Raw genomic sequence first — 19988 nt, 5'->3', positions numbered from 1 at the left:
CTTTCTTTTCTATTAGTTTCAGCGTATCTGGTTTTATGTGGAGGTCCATGATCCACTTGGACTTGAGTTTTGTACAAGGAGATAATAATGGGTCAATTTGCAATTGAGCCAGTTGAGCCAGCACCATTTGTTGAAAGTTCTGTCTTTTTCCACTGAATGGTTTTAGCTCCTTTGTCAAAGATCAAGTAAACATAGATGTGTAGGCTCATTTCTGGGTCTTCAATTCTATTCCATTCATCTACCTGCCTGTCTCTGTACCAACAGCATGAAATTTTTATGACTATTGCTCTGTAATACAGCTTGATGTCAGGGATGGTGATTCTACCGGAAATTCTTGTATTGTTGAGAATAGTTTTTGCTATCCTGGGGTTTTGATATTCCAAATGAATTTGCAAGTAGCTGTTTCTAACTCTATGAAGAATTGAGTTGGAATTTTGATGGGGATTGTATTGAATCTGTAGATTGCTTTTGGCAAGATAGCCATTTTTACTATATTAATCCTGCCAATACATGAGCTTGGGAGATCTTTTCATCTTCTGAGATCTTTGATTTATTTATTCAGGGAATAGAAGTTCATGTCATACAGATCTTTCACTTGCTTGGTTAGAGTCACACCAAGGTATTTTATATTATTTGTCACTATTGTAAAGGGTGCCATTTCCCTAATTCCTTTCTCAGCCTGGTCATCCTTTGAGTAGAGGAAGGCTACTGGTCCTTGGATTTTGAATTTTTGGTTTTTTGTTTTTGGAGTTTTTTGTTTTGTTGTTGTTGTTGTTTTAAGTTAATTTTATATCCATCCACATTTTTTAAGATGTTTATCAGCTGGAGGAGTTCTCTGGTGGATTTTGGGGGGTCACTTATGTATACTATCATATCATCTGCAAATAGAGGTATTTTGACTTCTTCCTTTCCAACTTGTAAGCCTTTGACCTCCTTTTGTTGTCTAATTGCTCTGGCTTTGAATTCCAGTGCTAAATTGAATATGTAGGGAGAGAGTGGGCAGTTTTGTCTAGTCCCTGATTTTAGTGAGATTGCTTCAAGTTTCTCTCTGTTTAGTTTGATGTTGGCTACTGGTTTGCTGTATATTACTTTTGCTATGTTTAGGTATGGGCCTTAAGTTCCTGATCTTTCTAAGACTTTTACCATGAAGTGATGTTGAATTTTGAAATGATCATGTGATTTTGGTCTTTGAGTTTCTTTATATAATGGATTATAGTGATGGATTTCCGTATATTGCAACATCCATGCATACCTGAGATGAAGCCTATTTGAGCATGATGGATGATTGTTTTGATGTTTTCTTAGATTCAGTTAAATTGAGTATTTTTGTATCTAGAGTCATAAGGGAAATTGGTCTGAAGTTCTCTTTCTTTGTTGGGTCTTTGTGTGGTTTAAGTATCAGTAATTGTGGCTTCATAGAATGAATTGGGTAAAGTACCTTCTGTTTCTATTTTGTGGAATAGTTTGAAGAGTATTGGTATTAGGTCTTCTTTGAAAGTCTGATAAAATTCTATAATAAGCCTATCTGATCTTTGACCTTTTTTGGTTAGGAGACTATTAATGACTGTTTCTATGTCTTTAGGTGTTATGGGACTGTTAAGATCATTTATCTGATCCTGATTTAATTTTGGCACCTGGTATCTGTATAGAATATGGTCCATTTCATCTAGATTTTCCAGTTTTGTTGAGTATAGGTTTTGTATGAGGATCTGATGTTTTTGTTTTTAATTTACTATGTTTCTATTATTATCTCTCCCTTTTCATTTCTGATTTTGTTAATTTGGATATTGTCACTATGCCCTCTGGTTAGTCTGGCTAAGGGTATTTCTATCTTGTTGATTTTTTTTTCAAAGAACCAGCTCCTGATTTTGTTGATTCTGTGTATTGTTCTTTCTGTTTCTCCATGATTGATTTCAGTCTCGAGTTTGATTATTTACTGCTGTCTATTCCTTTTGGGTGTATTTGCTTCTTTTTGTTCTAGAGCTTTCAGGTGTGCCGTCAAGCAGCTACTCTATGCTCCCTCCAGTTTCTTTTTGGATGCATTCATAGCTATGAGTTTTCCTCTTAGAAATGCTTTCATTGTGTTTGAGTATGTTGTGCTTTCACTTTCTTTAAATTCTAAATAGTCTTTAATTTCATTATTTCTTTCTTGACCAAGTTATCATTGAGTAGAGTGTTGTTCAACTTCCACATGTATGTGGGCTTTCTGTTGCATTTGTTGTTGTTAAAGATCAGCCTTAGTCTGTGGTGATCTCATAGGATTCATAGGATTATTTCAATCTTCTTGTATCTGTTGCAGCCTATTTTGTGACCGGTTATATGGTCAATTTTGGAGAATGTACCATAAGGTGTTGAGAAGAAGGCATATTCTTTTGTTTTCGGGTGCAATGTTCTATAGATACCTGTTAAACCCATTAGTTTCATAATTTCTGTTGGTTTGACTGTGTCTTTGTTTAGTTTCTGTTTTCATGACCTGTTCATTGATAAGAGAATGGTGTTGAAGTCTCCCACTATTATTGTGTATGGTGCAACGTGTGCTTAGAGCTTTAGTAAAGTTTCTTTTTATGAATATGAGTGCCCTTTCATTTGGAGCATAGATGTGCAGAGCTGAGAGTTTATCTTGGTAGATATTTCCTTTAATGAGTATGAAGTATCCTTCCTTATCTTTTTAAATAACTTTTGGTTGATAGTCAATTTTATTCAATATTAGAATGGCTACTCCAGCTTGTTTTTTGGAACCATTTGCTTGGAAAATTGTTTTCCATCCTTTTACTCTGAGGTAGTGTATGTCTTTCTCACTGAGGTGTGTTCCTGAATGCAGCAAAATGCTGGGTCCTGTTTATATATCCAGTCTGTTAATCTATGTCTTTTTACTGGGGAATTGAGTCCATTGATATTAAGAGATTAAGGAAAGGTGATTGTTGCTTCCTGCTATTTTTGTTGTTAGTGTTGGGATTCTGTTCATGTGGCTATCTTCTTTTAGGTTTGTTGAAACTTTCTTGCTTTTGCTAAGGTGTAGATTCCCTCCTAGTGTTGGAGTTTTCCATTTATTATCCTCTGAAGGGCTGGATTCATGGAAAGAGATTGTATAAGTTTGGTTTTGTCATGGAATTTCTGCATCTATATTAATTGAGGGCTTTGCTGGGTATAGTAGCCTGGGCTGGCATTTGTGTTCTCTTAGGGTCTGTATGACATCTGCCTAAGATCTTCTAACTTTTATAGTCTCTGGTGAGAAGTCTGGTGTAATTCAGATAGTTATACCTGTATATACTACTTGACCTTTTTCCATTGCTGCTTTTAATATTCTTTCTTTGTTTAGGGAATATGGTGTTTTGGTTATTATGTGATGGGAGGACTTTCTTTTCTGGTCCAGTCTATTTGTTTTGTAGGCTTCTTGTATGTTCATGGGCATCTCTTTCTTTAGGTTAGGGAAATTTTCTTCTATAATTTTGTTGGAGATATTTACTGGCCCTTTAAGTTGGAAATCTTCACTCTCTTCTATATTATTCTTAAGTTTGGTCTTTTCATCGTGTCCTGGATTTCCTGAATGTTTTGGGTTAAGAGCTTCATGCATTTTGCATTTTCTATGACTGTTGTGTCAATGTTTACAATGGTATCTTCTGCACCTGAGATTCTCTCTTCTGTTTCTTGTATTCTGTTCATGATGTTTTGACTCCTGATCTTTCCTTAGGTTTTCTTTTTTTTTTTCTTTGTCTTTATTTTCTTTTTTATTGGACATTTTCTTTATTTATGTTTCAAATATTTTCCCCTTTCCAGGTCTCCCGTTCAGAAACCCCCTATCCCATTGCCCCTCCTGATCTCTTTCCTAGGCTTTCTATCTCCAGGATTTTCTCCCTTTGTGATTTCTTTATTCTGTCTATTTCCATTTTTAGATCCTGGATGGTTTTGTTCAATTCCTTCACCTGTTTGGTTGTGCTTTCCTGTAATTCTTTAAAGGATTTTCGTGTTTTCTTTTTAAGGACTTCTACCTCTTTACCTGTGTTCTCCTGTTTTTCTTTTAGGGAGTTATTTACATAATTCTTAAAGTCTTCTATCATTATCAAGAGATGTGATATTAAATCTGAATCTGGCTTTTCTGGTATGTTGGCGTATACAGAACTTTCTGTGGTGGGAGAACTAGGTTCTGATGATGCCAAGTAGCCTTGGTTTCTGTTGCTTAGGTTCTTGTGCTTGCTTCTCACCATCTGTTTATCTCTGGTGTTAGTTGGTCTTGGTGCCTCTGACTGGAGTTTGTCCCTCCTGTGGGTCTGTGAGCCTGTGAGCCTGTGAGCCTGTGATCTTAGGTATGTCAGGACTTCTGGGAGACCAGCTCTCTCCTGGTGCAAATGGGGTGTAGAGAGCTGTGATCTTAGGTGTGTCAGCATTCCTGGATGACCAGTTTTTCTCTCTGTATGGAGTGCTGTGTCACAGGATTAACTCTGAGGTGCTGATGGAAACTGGAGGGATCCTGTCCCTGTCTGTTTTGAGGTTCCTGTGCCCTGTGGGCTCCTGGTGGGTCCCTCTATGGACAGTTATTGGAACAAAAGTGGTGGTCTCACCTGGCAACTTAAGAGCAACAACACTCCTGGAAGACCAGCTTTCTGAAGGCAGGAGTTGGGTATGGAGGACTGTGGGACAACCTTAACTCCAGAGCACAGCTCACAAGGTATTTTTCTAGTAACTCCTGGGAGACCTGTAACTACTTTATGAGAAAGGCATTAGTATATGTAAGTTTTAACAGATAAAGAGCCTGGAGCTGAGTGAGGCTCACAAGGTGGCTCCAGGACACATAATTACAGGTTTGGAGCAGGTTGTCTCACTTTCAGGCTTGTGCTCTTAGCACTGCACCAAATGATAATATACTAGCAGTCTCTACTGATTTGTTTTTGTAATTTTAGTTCTAAGTGTTATTAGTGTACTTAATTATATTCTTGGAATATACAACTTATAGAATTTGTACTTTTTTACTATAGAATGGCATTTGTCTTAGCACTGAGTGAAAGATAAATGATATGCTAACTTTTATTTCACAAACTTCATATGTCTAGTCTGTAAATTATAGTTCCTTGAGCATTTAACTTAACTCTGAATATGTATGAAGATATGTTTTCTTTATTGGCACTCTTAACAGGGATAAAGAGATACCATCAGAATCAATAAAACGTTATGGACTTATAGAAAAACAAATGGAAGGTAATATTTTATAAATCCTTAAACTTTGTAGTTTCATAAACAAATTTTTTTAAATTTTAACTTATATGTCCCTTGTTACTTGTTTCTCCTGGCCATGTGCTCATGGCCCATCTCCTCTTATGGTCGCTTCTCCCTTTTGTGTGTGCTTTCTTCTCCTCTTCTGCCACCCTGAATCAGGTAACTGAAAAACCCACTTACCTCTCAGGTCTTGGCCTTTTATTGACCAATTAACTTAAGAAGCAAGGTTATATAGCATCACTTAATGTATGTGAGGTTCTTCTTGTTGTGAGCAAACAGATCTTGGGGGCCAGTTTTTAGCATTTGAATATACAACAGCACAGACCAACCCCAACACAGGCATTGCACACATATAGTAAACATGCAGGCAAAATACTCAAACACATAAAATAAAAACAATTATTCTTAAAAGATGAATGCTGTTATGATTTGGTTGAGGCTCCCATAAAGTTTAGAGGCTTCAAAGATAGACATATTATAAATCATTCAAATGTGTGGTAATACATGACAGTCTGCTAATGTTGTCTACAAATTGGTTTATCTCAGGAAAGTTAGAAATACCTTGCAACCTTCAAAGATGAATAGTGCTTATTGAGTGAAGAAGGAAAATATTGGTCATTTGAGATGGCAATAATATATTAACATGAGAATTTAAACTGGAGACCAGCATCACTAATTTTCAGAAGTCCTGCTTGTTGTACTAAAGCCATTGAACATTTTTAGTATTAAACAAGGAATTGTCAAAAAATTTATAGTGAAATAAATTATAATGCAGCTTAAATGTATAATCTATAAAATTAGATTGCTAATGAAAGAAAGTGAAATGGACAGATTAGAAACCTCTTTACCTGATACAATTGACAAAACTTGGTGATTGAAGGCAAAGAAAACGTAATGAGGTACTCATGTTACTTTCAACCAATAGAAATGAATAGAAGAGAAAAAAACAATTAGTAGGAAGGTGTGGCACAGTTGCAGAGCCCCTGCCTATCTACCAAGATCTGGGTTTGATCCCTGGTGTCACACAAGAGAGAGGAAAAGCATGTTTTACAGAGAAAATGATGTATCTGTAAGTGGCTATTATCCATATTCATTCAGACACCACAGCCCAAGTGCCTGATTGCAAGGGCTTGATATTGGAAGCTGTTGTTTTTTCTTTCCTTTGGGTGAATCATTAAAGTTAATAATGTAGACTATGAGCCCAATTAGTGTGTAGAATTGTATATAAAATATATAATGGTGGATACTTGTATCTATTTCAGAGTTCATAACATCCCATTCAGGTTTAGAACCTCAAACTGAAACTGAAAGTGAGCCAGGTAAGCAGCCATTCATTTAAATATCATCACATTAACACCTCCTAAAGGTTCCATAACCTTCCCTAGTACTTCCTTGGTCCAACTGAGGACCAAGTGTTCATGTTACTGAGCCTGTGGGGACATTCTCATTCATACCAAAATAGTTAAGAAACCTTTGCGTTCTTGATGCTTTTTTTCAAGATTTTGTCTGTTTTGTTTGTTGGTTTGCTTGTTTTTAAGAGTGTCAGGTGTCCCAGGTTGACTTCAAACAACAGCTTACTGTCTTTGAAGATCTTTCTGCAGTCTGTACTAGTGATGACTGCATGAGTTTTCATATGCAGTACACAAGCACCTGCATGGGGACCTATTGTGGCTTTTGGTAGCAAAGGCTGTTTGGATTCTCTCTCTCTCTCTCTCTCTCTCTCTCTCTCTCTCTCTCTCTCGTGTGTGTGTGTGTGTGTGTGTGTGTGTGTGTGTGTGTGTGTGTTTATCACCCAAGAGAAGCTGTAGCAGGGAGATATATGTTGGTGACAAATACAGCTTGTAATGTGATCATAATGATGGTAGCACAGCACTGAAGCAAGAACCAAACATAGATTTGGGTTCTGTGCCACAGGTACTTATGGGCTAGCTGGGTCTGTGAGATCCAGATGCTGCTGAATTCTGAGGTACTACTTTCTCAGCAATCTCAGTGGAGATGTTCCTGCAGCATCTGAAACTCTGGTGTCTGCTTTGCAAGTTCTGTCAGACTGGCCCCAAAGCTGGGCTCTTGTACACATGCAGCAGAAGTTGCATCAGATCCTGGGGCTGTAAACTTGTGTGACCTGGTAGTAGCTTTTATGTTTGAGACCTGGGCACCCAAAGTGGCATTGAAGCTTGGGTTGCAGTTTTGTGAGCACACAGTGAGCTTTGTTTGAGGGTCTGGGGACTTCTTAGATGCAGGGATGGCTTTCCTGGCTGCTTGTATGGGACAGAGAGAAGTATGGTGTGGTCTTCATCTATTTTCTCTATATAAGTACCTTTGACTTCTTTATATTTTTCTCTTCATCTTTGATTTTTATAGAGCTTTAATAGTTTAGGTGCATATATTTTAGTTTGTTTTTAATTTATGTTTTTAAGCTTTGGGACAGCCAGATAGCTCACTGGGTAAAAGTACTTACTACACAGGCTTGGTGGTCTGAGTTAGTCCTGGGAACTTGTATGATAGTGAGAGAAGGAAATCAGATTCCATAAAGCTGTGTTTAACTCTCCACACACAGGCTCTGTTATAATCACCCCACATGCATACGCATACTCATACAATGATAACAAAAGTTTTAAATGATACATGCCTTAGTATCTGTCATTAATTTTAAAAAATCTGTAATCATTATCATTTCACTTTGCTCTTTCATTTTCCCTATGTCACTTATTACCCAGTTAAGCATTATTACACCATTTTTTTAATGTCATTAGGCATGTATTACACCTGCTTTTATTACTCCATTAGGCATATATTACCCCTGGTTTTTTTTTTTAACCATTTCACAGATCTTGAATGCTCAATTACATTTTTACCTCATTTGCTTCTCAGTTTGGGGAGTTTCTGATGACAGTTTCATGCTCACTGACTTTTTTCAAGCAAGTTGCTTTATTAGTCTGCAAAATACTCTTAGGAATTATTTTAAAATATGCAAATTGTTTTCCAAAGAGTTCTGAGTATTAAATCACATTTTTTTAATCCTTACATTAGCCGTATACAATAGATATTTATTAGACATGAATGTAGCATTACCTGGTTATTATGATTATTAAAATTGTCATTCCTGGTCCAGGAGATCAAAACCAGCAGGATCTCCATGACACAGGGCAACAACAAAACATCCAGGAGGAATCCCTGTCAGAATCCCGTGTTGATAGTATAGCAGAAGCCATGGGCCTTGAAACAGACCAATGACTTATTGCAATGAACATTTGCAAATAAAGATGAGTAGATAAATGGCTATAGTGTGAGATACACTGTGACACACTTCAACTCCCACAACAAGATGATTTTTTGTTTGTTTTCATTTTCATTCTATCTTATTATTTTGTGTTGGGGGGAGGTTGGTAGGGTGGAGGTGTGGGTGAGATGAGTAGGGTTGGGGTAAATAATATGAAATTCACAAAAAATCAATAAAAAGTTAAAAAAGAGAGAGCCCACATAGATTAGAACACATGGTGTAATTGGCACAATGCAAGTGCTCCTAAAGGAGTAATAGTGATGGTTCTATATTTTCTCTCTTTTTTTTTTCAAGACAGTGTTTATTTTGTATAGCTGTGCTGTAACTAGCTCTGTAGATACGCTGGACTCAAATTCTTAGAGAGTTTGCCTAGCTCTACAATTGGTAGGTTTAAAGGTGTTTGCCAACACTGTCCTATTTGTTATTTATTTATTTATTTACTTATTTATTTATTTTACTTATTTATTTTAAAGTTGTGACATTTTCTCTTTTCTTCTTTTTTTTAAGATTTACTTATTTATATTTTTATGTATGTGAGTACATTCTTGCTCTCTTCAGACATACTAGAAGAGGGCATCAGATCCCATTGCAGATGTTTGTAAGCCACCATGTGGTTGTTAGGAATTGAACTCAGGACCTCCAGAAGAGCAGTCAGTGCTCTTAACCTCTGAGCCATCTCTCTAGCTCCCATTTTTATTTTTTTAAGATTAACCTATTCATGTATTTTTATGTATATATGTATATGAGTGCTCTGTTTTATGTGTATCAGAAGAGGGATTCTAATCCCATTACAGATGTTTCTGAGCCACCATGTGGTTGCTGAGAATTGAACTGAGAACCCGTAGAAGAACAGTCAGTGCTCTTAACCTCTGAGCCATCTCTCCAGACCTGCATATTTTATTTTATTTTATTTTATTTACTTTTTGCTTACTGCCTGTATCAATTACAAGGCATTCTTTGCTACAGTAGAACTTTAACACTTCTTTTCACTATTTTATTAGAGTTTCTGCTTATATTATCCATCTATTCTTGTATGTTGCCAGTTTTTCCCTAGGTAAAAGTGCTGTTAATTAATTGCTTAAAATTCCTGCCTGATAACTTAAAAATATCTAGTATATCTGAAATCCTGTGCTCATAGTTCCCTATCTTTTCAGAATTTGGTTCCCCTGGCCCCTGCACCATCCTCTGGGTATGCCTTGTATCATAGGTATTTTCTATTGAAATTTCTATTTGAAATAGAAAATTAAAATTTTCTTTTGAAAGCCAGAGATAATATATAGGAAAAAGTAAAATAAGGTAAATGTAATTGAAAGAAACATATCACCTCATTGTGATTATTTAGTTTTCTCGTGCATATCAGTGAATTGTATGGTCATAGAACTTCAGCCATTATAACACCTTTATATATTCTATATAGGAACTCCTTCTTCAATGGCTAATCGGGTGACTATGATGATGAAAATATTTGAAAATCAGACAGCTATGTTAGATAAGTAAGCTTTGGAAATATTATTTCTTATTTTCTACTTATAAAATTGAATACATAGAATAGAAATATTGGGAGCATACATAAGAAATAAGGTCTTGGCCAGGCAGTGGTGGTGCACGCCTTTAATCCCAGCACTTGGGAGGCAGAGGCAGGCAGATTTCTGAGTTCAAGGCCAGCCTGGTCTGCAGAGAGAGTTCCAGGAAAGCCAGAGCTACACAGAGAAACCCTGTCAACAAACAAACAAAAAAATAGAAATAAGGTCTTCATCATAAGCTAACATCTTTTTACTCATTAGTTTATTGATTAATTTATTCATTTTATGGCCTGATCAAAGCTCTCCTTTCTCCTGTTCCCATCCCCCGTTTCTCCATCCCCTTTTCCTCAAAGAAGGGGAGGCCATCCATTGGTACCAACCCACCCTGATACATCAAGTCCCAGCAGGACTAAGTGCATCCTTTTCCACTGAGGCCAGAGAAGGCAGTCCAGCTATGGGAAAGGGATCTAAAACAGGCAACAGAGTCAGAGACAGTTCCCCATTCTAATTGTTAGGGAGCCCACCTGAAGAACAAGCTACAAATGTACATCTGTTACAAATGTATAGAGGGCTCACCAGTTGATGGTTCAGTCTCTGTAAGCCTCTACTGGCCCAAGTTAGTTTAGTCTGTAAGTCTTTTGTGGGGTCCTTGATCTATCAGGCTTCCTCAATCCTTCTCCCTCCATCTCTTCCACAAGACCCCCTGAGTTCCACCTACTGTTTGACTGTGGGTCTCTGCATCTGTTTTGGTCAGCTGCTAGATGAGGGCTCTCAGAAGACAGTTATGCTAGGTTCCTGTCTGCAAGTCATTATCATTAATAATGGTAGGGGTTAGATCAATGTATGGGGTAGGTCTCAAGTTGGGCCAGTAATTGGTTGGCCATTCCCTAGATATTTGCTCCATCTTTATCCCTGCATTTCTTGTAGGCAGGACAAATTTTGGGTCCAAGGTTTTGTAGATGGGCTGGTGTCTGCCTCCTTCAACTGCAAGTCCAAACTGGCTACAGTAAGGGGAGTCTTAAGGCTCCATATCCCCATCTGGTACAGAACTCAGCTAAGCCCCCCCCAGAGACTCCTGGACACCTCCCATATCCCTGAGATGCCCTCCCACTAATTTCTGTTCTCTCTCCCAGCCTCCCCCAACCCCTCAAAAAGGAAAAGGGAAATAAGATATATTTGGATAGATAAGAATATGGGTGGAGGCAGCTGGAAAAGGAGGATGAAGTCAGGAAGTAGAGGGGAGAAGGGATTGTTGGAGGGAATATGGGTAGAGATGACTAAAATCAAGGGGTATTTGAAGGGCTATCTCCAATAGAGTGACACAGGGTATATCAACCACTCCAAGGCAGGCCTTATATTTAGGAGTAGTCTTCCACTGTATAATGAACCCCACAGCTTTTTGTTCGTTTGTGCTTCCAATTGATCACAATTTGATGGGTTTTGTTTGTTCATTTATTTTGTTTTTATTTTTATTCTTAGTTTTGGGGTTTTGTTGTATTGATTTTTTTTTTTTTTGGTTTGGTTTTTTTCAGAAAGAACTTAACGTTGAGTGGGTGGGGGGAGGGTCTGAAAGTACTTGGGAGAGGAGAAGAATATCGTCGAAATATATTTCAATTTAAAATTGTTTAAATAATAAAGGTATGATTAAAAGGTAAAACAGCTGATCTTGTTTGTATATGTATGCATTTGTCTTAATTTGGATTTTATTGCTCTGAGGAGACATCATGACCATGGCAACTCTTATAAAGGACGACAGTTCATTAGAGGTTCAGTCCATTATTGTCATAGCAAGAAGCATGGCAGCATCTAGGCAGACATGGTGCTGGATAAAAAGCAAGGAGTTCTACATCTTGATCTGCAGGCAACAGAAGGGGACTGCATGCCATACTGGGTGTAGCATGGGCACAGAAGACTTCAAAGTCCATTCCCACAGTGACATACTTCCTCCACAAGGCCATACCTCCTAATAGTGGCCTTTCCTATAGACTAAGTATTCAAACTCATGAGTCTATGGAGGTGGTGGAGGAATACCTATTGAAACTACCACATTCCACTCCCTGGCCCCCATGCACTTGTAGCCATGATGTGATACAAAATTTACTTAGTCCAACTTCTTAAGTCCCCATGGTCTATCACGGCCACAACAGTATTGAAAAGTCCAAAGTTCAAAGTCTCAACTTCACACTATAACCGTTATGACATAAAAATTAAAAAAAAACAAATCACATACAATATACAGAGGGTACAGAATATACATAACCATTCCAAACTGTAGGCAAAGGAGCATAGTGAGTAGAAGTGGGACCTGAGCAAGACTGAAAGTCAGCTACAGAAACTCCAAACTCTGCATCTCCATGTCTGATGTGAAAATTCTCTTCAGATCTCCAACTTCTTTCAGCTTTGTGGAATGCAATACAATTTTTTTCTCTTGAGCTGTTTTCCCTCCTTGTTGGCAGCTTTCCTTGACAGGTATCCCGTGGGACTGGCAAATCTAACTTTTTGGGGTGTCCAAGATAATCCAGCCTTCACCTTCACAGCTTCACAAAATTATCTTTATGGGCTTCCATGCAAAAACATCCCTGCAACATGCCTGGCCTTAATGGCTTTCCTTAGTTACTAAGGGAGATTCCATAACTGCTTTCTTCTATCCTTGATTCTAAAGCCAGAATCACATGGCTTAAGCTGCCAAGCTCTGTTACTTACTAGGGCTGGAATATAGCCCCCTCATTCAATTACTTCTTCACCACATTCTGTTTTCCATGGTTTCCTTCACTACCTAGGTCTGGCTGTCCTGGAACTTGCTCTGTAGACCAGGCTGGCCTTGAACTCGGAGATCTATATGTCTCTGTCTCCCAAGTGCTGGGATTAAAGGAGTGTTAATTACAGTGTACTGTTGGTGGATATGTGTAGAGAGGATTCTGGCAGGAGTCCAGATTTGGGCTATAGCACAGGAGTAGGTTGTGAGACTAGGAAGAGGGCACTTGTTAAAAATCTTTTTTAAAAATGTAAAAGTTTTCATAACTGAAAATATGTATATATTTAATATAGTATAGTTACTTTTGGTCTGTTTTTCAGAGCTTTAAATGATCAGCATACAATTGAGACTGTAAGTATAACATTCTTAATTGGATATTGCACTTTATGCTTGAATTTTGAAGAGACTCTAGAAATGGCCTTTTTCTTTCATTGTAATTAGAGATAAGCACTTACTCAATTTACCCAGGTTGTAAACTAGAAGGAATTTCATGTTATTTTCATTTTATTGACATCATGGTCATTCAGAAACACTTATGAAATGCTAAGCTGGGATCTATTTCTTATCTAGATATGTTGATCCCAATGGCAGCTTAGAAGTTAATCCCAGTGTCCCATTCTTTTTCATGCTTCAATGAAGTTAGTCATAATTAATATCTAAATATTGAGGTGTATCAATACTTAATTATTGAAGTTGCTTATTGGGATGCTTAATTTTAATTGCTAGTATTACATTTGTTTTTAGAAATATAAACAGATGGAAACTAATTATGAAAATTTACTATTGAAGAAAAACCTGCTGGAAGGTGAAATACAAAGGCTGAGAGATCCAGAGGTTGGTACATGGAACTGATAAAAATGATACACAGTATCAAATATAGCCTAGTATCATATAGATGGGAATCAAAGTGGCATTTACTTGTTTATGACATGTTTTATGGTCATAATTTATAAAGGCTCTGATTTTAAAAAAACATAACTTAACGTTCTAAATTTCCATATTAACTATCAAACCCATAAGCATGAAAACAGAAACAGCTTAATCATTGTAAAAGGCATTTTTTTATTTTAACTTTTCTTTCTTTTTATTTATTATTCTCCCATGAAATACATCCCAACTGCAGCCTCCCATCCCTCTACTTCTAGTCCCTCCCACACCACCCTTCTTCCTCAGACTCACTCCTCTTCTGTTTCCCTTCAGAAAAGAGCAAGCCCTCTCAGGAATGTCAACCAAATATGGAAAGACAAGATGCAGTAAGATTAGGTAGGCATAAGTCCTCATTCCAAGGAACCACCACATTGATTTCCATAGTGGATGTACATGTTTGTACTCCCACCAGCAATGGAGCAGTGTTCCTCTTGCTCCTCACCAGCATAAGCTGTCACTGTGTTATTGATCTGAGCCATTCTGACAGGTGTAAGTAAGATAGAATCTCAAGATCATTTTGATTTGCATTTCCCTGATAGATAAGGATATTGAACATTTTTAAAAGAGTTTCTTAGCCATTTAAGATTCCTCAAAAGAGACATCTCTGCATTTTTAACTAGATTGTTTAGTTTGCTGATGTTTAGTTTCTTGAGTTTTTTATGTATTTTGGATATTAGCCCTGTCTTGGATGTAGAGTTGGTCAAAATCTTTTCCCATTGTTTTGTCCTGCCAGGGCCCTGTCTTGACTTTTTCGGAAATGGTACTAGTCAAACACAGCATTGGATGAAAGCCAAAGACTGATAATCCTTAGCCTTATAATTTTATTACTTATGCTTAATACATACTATTCTCTTACTCTATAACTCAGATGAGATGAAGTCTCTAGGGACCTTGCCTCTCACAGCTCACCCACAGCAAACCATGCAAAGATGGATGGCCATTTCCAGAGAAGTAGCCTGCTAGTCTCAGCCTTTCCTAGATGGCTCCTAACAGTGCCTTTTGACTAACAGAAGCTTTTCAGTTTCTTGAGGTCACATTTGTTAATTGTTGATTTTAGTGCCTGCACTATCTGCGTTCTGTTTAGGACATTGTCTTCAATGCCAAAGCATTCAAGGATATTTTCTACTTTGTTTTCTGTTAAGTTCAGTGTGCCTGATTTTATGTTGAGTCTTTGATCCACTTGGACTTGAGTTTTGTGCAGAGTGACATATGTGGATCTATTTGCAGTCTTCTACAAGCAGATATCCAGTTTGACCAACACCGTTGTTGGACATTCTTTCTGTTTCTAATAGGTATTTCTTACTTTTTTATTAAAAAGAAAACATGTGTCCATAGGTGAGTGGATTGATTTCATTGATTAATGTGACTGCTTTTATGCAGTTTTTAATTGCTATAACTCTGTAGGAAAGCTTCAAATCAGGGATGGTGAATTGAATCTGGAAGTTATTTTATTTTTCAAAATTGTTTTAGCTATCCTGATTTTTTTTTTGTTTTTACATATGAAATTGAGTATTGCCCTTTTAAGATCACAAGTAATTGTGTTGAAATTTTGATGGGGATTGCATTGAATCTGTAAATGGCTTTTGGTAGGATGGCCATTATCACTATATTAATCCTTCCATTTAATGAGCATGAAAGATCTTTTCATCTTCTAGTATCTTCTCAATTTCATGAAAGACATATACATGGCAAATATTTAACTTTGTAAATTTGTTACTGAATGAGAGAGTCAAACTTTTTGTCTCCCCTCCAACCCCTGAATCTGAAGACTGGACCCAAAGCCTTGCAGTTGTTTTTTTGTTTTGTTTTGTTTTGTTTTGTTTGTTTGTTTGTTTTGGTTTTTTGAGACAGGGTTTCTCTGTGTAGCCTTGGCTCTCCTGGAACTCACTTTGTAGACCAAGCTGGCCTTGAACTCAGAAATCTGCCTGTTTCTGCCTCCCAAGTGCTGGAATTAAAGGCCTGGGCCACCATGCTCGCACCTTGCAGTTGTTAGGCAAAAACTACCACTACACCAAATCCACAAACCCCAAGTATTTTAAATGCATTTTATGTTCTTTATAACAAGTTAATTATACCAACTATAATTATAATTAGTTAACTATACCAACTAGTGTGGGTAGAAATAAGTGCAGTACCAATAATACAAGAAAATCTGTGGTTCCTCCTAGGCAATGCCAGTCTACCATGGGCACAAACTCAGCAGACAGACCCACAGCTCCCATAGGAGGTACTCCCCAGGCACTCTAACATGCACAGGATCTTGGGAGACCAGGTCACACCAGGATCTCAGGGGCTCAGAGAAAAGTTGATTTCCCAGGAGCTGGGACACACCAAGTATCTCAGGCTCACAGAATCCCAGAATCGCAAGATCAAAGACAAAGCTGAACTCTGAGGAGTTCTGACTCAACCTGGATTACAGGAAGGACAGGCTCCAATCAGATATATAGCAAGAGCAGGGAACACTTGAGATAATCAGATGACAGGAAGCAAGTGCAAGTACAGAAGCAACAGAAACCAAGGTTACATCGCATCATCAGAACCCAATTCTCCCACCGGCAAGTCCTAGATACACCATCACACCAGAAAAGCAAGACATGGATCTAAAGTCACTGCTGATGACAATGATGGAGAACTTTAAAAAGGACATAAATAACTCCCTTAAAGAAATACAGGAGAACACAGGGAAACAGGTAGAAGCCCTTAAAGGAAACACAAAAATTCCTTAAAGAATTACAGGACAACACAACCAAATAGGTGAAGGAATTGAACGAAGCTGTCCAGGATCTAAAAGTGAAAGTAAAAACAGTTAAAAAAAAGATTCACAAAGAGAGACAACTCTGGAGATAGAAAACCTATGAAAGAAGTCAGGAGACATAGATGCAAGCATCACCAACAGAATACAGGAGATAGAAGAGAGAATCTCAGGTGCAGAATATACCATAGAAAACATGGACACAACAATCAAAGAAAATGCAAAATGAAAAAAGGTCCTAACTCAAAACATTCAGTAAACTCAAGACACAATGAGAAGACCAAACCTAAGGATAATAGTTATAGAAGACAGTGAAGATTTCCAAGTTAACGGGCCAGTAAATATCTTCAACAAAATTATAGAATAAAATTTCCCTAACCTAAAGAAAGAGATGCCTATGAACATACAAGAAGCCTTCAGAACTCCAAATAGACTGAACCAGAAAAGAAATTCCTCCTGTCACATAATAATCGAAACACCAAATGCACAAAACAAAGAAAGAATATTAAACGCAGTATGAGGAAAAGGTCAAGTAACATATAAAGGCAGACCTATCAGAATTACATGAGACTTCTCACCAGAGACTATGAAAGCCAGAAGATCCTGAAGAGATGTCATGCAGACCCTAAGAGAACACAAATGCCAGCCCAGGCTACTATACCCAGCAAAACTCTCAATTACCATAAATAAAGAAACCAAAGTATTCCATGACAAAACCAAATCTATACAATAACTTTCCAGAGATCCAGCCCTTCAAGGAATAATAGATGGAAAACATCATCACAAGGAGAAAAACTACACACTAGAAAAAGCAAGAAAGTAATCTTTCAACAAATCTAAAAGAAGATAGCTACGTGAACAGAATCCTAACACCAACAACAAATATAACAGGAAACAACATTCACTTTTCCTTACTATCTCTTAATATCAGTGGACTCAATTCCCCAATAAAAAGACATAGACTAAAACACTGGCTATGTAAACAGGACCCAACATTTTGCTGCATACAAGAAACCACCTCAGGGACAAAGATAAACACTATCTCAGAGTAAAAAGGCTGAAAAACAATTTGCCAAGCAAATTGTCCCAAGAAAGAAGCTGGAGTGGCCATTCTACTATCGAATAAAATCGACTTTCAAACTAAAGTTATTAAAAAAGATAAGGAAGGCCACTTCATACTCATCAAAGGTAAAATCTACCAGGATGAACTCTCAATTCTAAACATCTATGCTCCAAATGCAAGGGCATCCAAATTCATAAAAGAAACCTAGTAAAGGTCAAAGCACACATTGCAGTGCACACAATAATAGTTGGAGACTTCAACACCCCACTGTCATAAATGGACAGATCATGGAAACACAAACTAAACAAAGAGAGAGTGAAATTAACAGAAGTTATGAAACAAATGGATTTAACAGATATCTGCAGAACATTTTATCCTAAAAAATAATTATATACCTTCTTCTCAGTACCTCATAGTATCTTCTCCATAATTGACCATATAATCAGTCACAAAACAGGCCTCAACAGATACAAAAATATTGAAATTATCCCATGCATCCTATCAGATCACCAGGGACTAAGGCTTCAATAACAACATAAATAATAGAAAGCCTACATACACATGAAAGCTCAACAACACTCTACTCAATGATAACTTGGTTAAGGAAGAAATGAAGAAAGAAATTAAAGACTTTATAGAATTTAATAAAAATGAAGCCACAACATACACAAACTTAGGGAGCACAATGAAAGCATTCCTAAAAGGAAAACTCATAGCTCTGAGTGCCTCCAAAAAGAAATAGGGGAAAGCATACACTAGCAGCTTGACAGCACATCTGAAAGCTCTAGAACAAAAAAAGCAAATTCGTCCAAGAGGAGTACACAGCAAGAAGTAATCAAAGTCAGGGCTGAAATCAACCAAGTAGAAACAAAAAGAACTTTACAAAGAATCAACCAAACCAAGAACTGGATTTTGAGAAAAATCAACAAAATAGATAAACCCTTAACCAAACTAACTAGAGGGCACAGAGACAGGATCCTAATTAACAAAATCAGAAATGAAAAGGGAAACATAACAACAGAAACCCAGGAAATCCAAAAAAAAAAAAATCATCAGATTCTACTACAAAATCCTTTACTAGACAAAACTGGAAAACCTGGATGAAATGGACAATTTTCTAGACAGATACCAGGTTCCAAAGTTAAATCAAGATCAGATTAATGATCTAAACAGTTCCATATCTCCTAAAGAAACAGAAACAGTCATTAATAGTCTCCCAACCAAGAAAAGCCCAGAACAAGATGGGTTTAGTGCACAGTTCTATCAGACCTTCAAAGAATACCTAATACTAATATTCCTCGAACTATTCCACAAAATAGAAACAGAAGGTATTCTACCAAATTCGTTCTATGAAGTCACAATTACTCTGATACCTAAACTACACAAAGACCCAACAAAGAAAGAGAAGTTCAGACAAATTTCCCTTATNAATATTAATGTAAAAATACTCAATAAAATGCTCACAAACCAAATCCAAGAACACATTAAAACGATCAACCATCATGATCAAGTTGGCTTCATCCCTGGGATACAGGGATGATTCAATATATGGAAATTCATCAACATAATCCAAAATATAAACAAACTCAAAGAAAAAAAGCATATGATTATCTCATTAGATGCTGAGAAAGCATTTGACAAAACCCAACATGCATTCCTGATAAAAGATAAGGAATTCAAGGCCTATACCTAAACATAGTAAAAGCAATATACAGCAAACCAGTAGCCAACATCAAACTAAATGGAGAGAAACTTGAAGCAATCTCACTAAAATCAGGAACTAGACAAGGTTGCCCACTCTCTTCCTACCTATTCAACATAGTACTTGCAGTCCTAGCCTGAGCAATTAGACAACAAAAGGAGATCAAAGGGATATGAATTGAAAAGGAAGAAGTCAAAATATCACTATTTGCAGATGATATGATAGTATACATAAGTGATCCCAAAAATTCTACCAGAGAACTCCTAAACCTGATAAACAGCTTCAGTGAAGTAGCTGGATATAAAATTAACTCAAACAAATCAGTGGCCTTCCTCTACAAAAAAGGATAAATACACTGAGAAGGAAATTAGGGAAACAACACCCTTCACACTAGTCACAAACAATATAAAATACCTTGATATGACTCTAACCAAGCAAGTGAAAGATCTGTATGATAAGAACTTAAAGTTTCTAAAGAAAGAATCTGAAGATCTCAGAAGATGGAAAGATCTCCCATGCTCACGGACTGGCTGGATTAATATAGTAAAAATGGCCATTTTGTTGAAAGCAATCTCAATGCAATCCCCATTAAAATGACAACTCAATTCTTCATAGAGTTAGAAAGAGCAATTTCCAAATTCATCTGGAATTTAAAAAAACCCAGGATACTTCTGGACATATACCCAGAAGATCTTCCAACTGGTAATAAGGACACATGCTCCACTATGTTCATAGCAGCCTTATTTATAATAGCCAGAAGCTGGAAAGAACCCAG

The 19988-nt window shown here is 37.1% G+C and overlaps 1 protein-coding gene across 5 annotated transcripts in view; it reads left to right on the top strand.

The window, feature by feature from the left end:
* The window catches only part of LOC110314724 (coiled-coil domain-containing protein 7-like), a 66311-nt gene that overhangs the window by 25748 nt on the left and 20575 nt on the right, over positions 1–19988 (top strand). For 4 of the 5 annotated variants that reach the window (XM_029534628.1, XM_029534627.1, XM_021188959.1 and 1 more), the window contains 5 exons: positions 5132–5193; positions 6474–6530; positions 9909–9984; positions 13090–13120; positions 13514–13603. In XM_029534628.1, the coding sequence (XP_029390488.1) occupies positions 5132–5193; positions 6474–6530; positions 9909–9984; positions 13090–13120; positions 13514–13603 (316 nt within the window). The remainder of the gene's footprint in view (positions 1–5131; positions 5194–6473; positions 6531–9908; positions 9985–13089; positions 13121–13513; positions 13604–19988) is intronic. The other variant, XM_021188961.1, reaches the window with a different exon arrangement.

Source organism: Mus pahari, unplaced genomic scaffold, assembly GCF_900095145.1.
Source record: "Mus pahari unplaced genomic scaffold, PAHARI_EIJ_v1.1 scaffold_5646_1, whole genome shotgun sequence".
Lineage (NCBI taxonomy): Eukaryota > Metazoa > Chordata > Mammalia > Rodentia > Muridae > Mus > Mus pahari.
The sequence above is the reverse complement of the archived record's forward strand: the minus strand, read 5'-3'. Positions and strand labels throughout refer to the sequence as shown.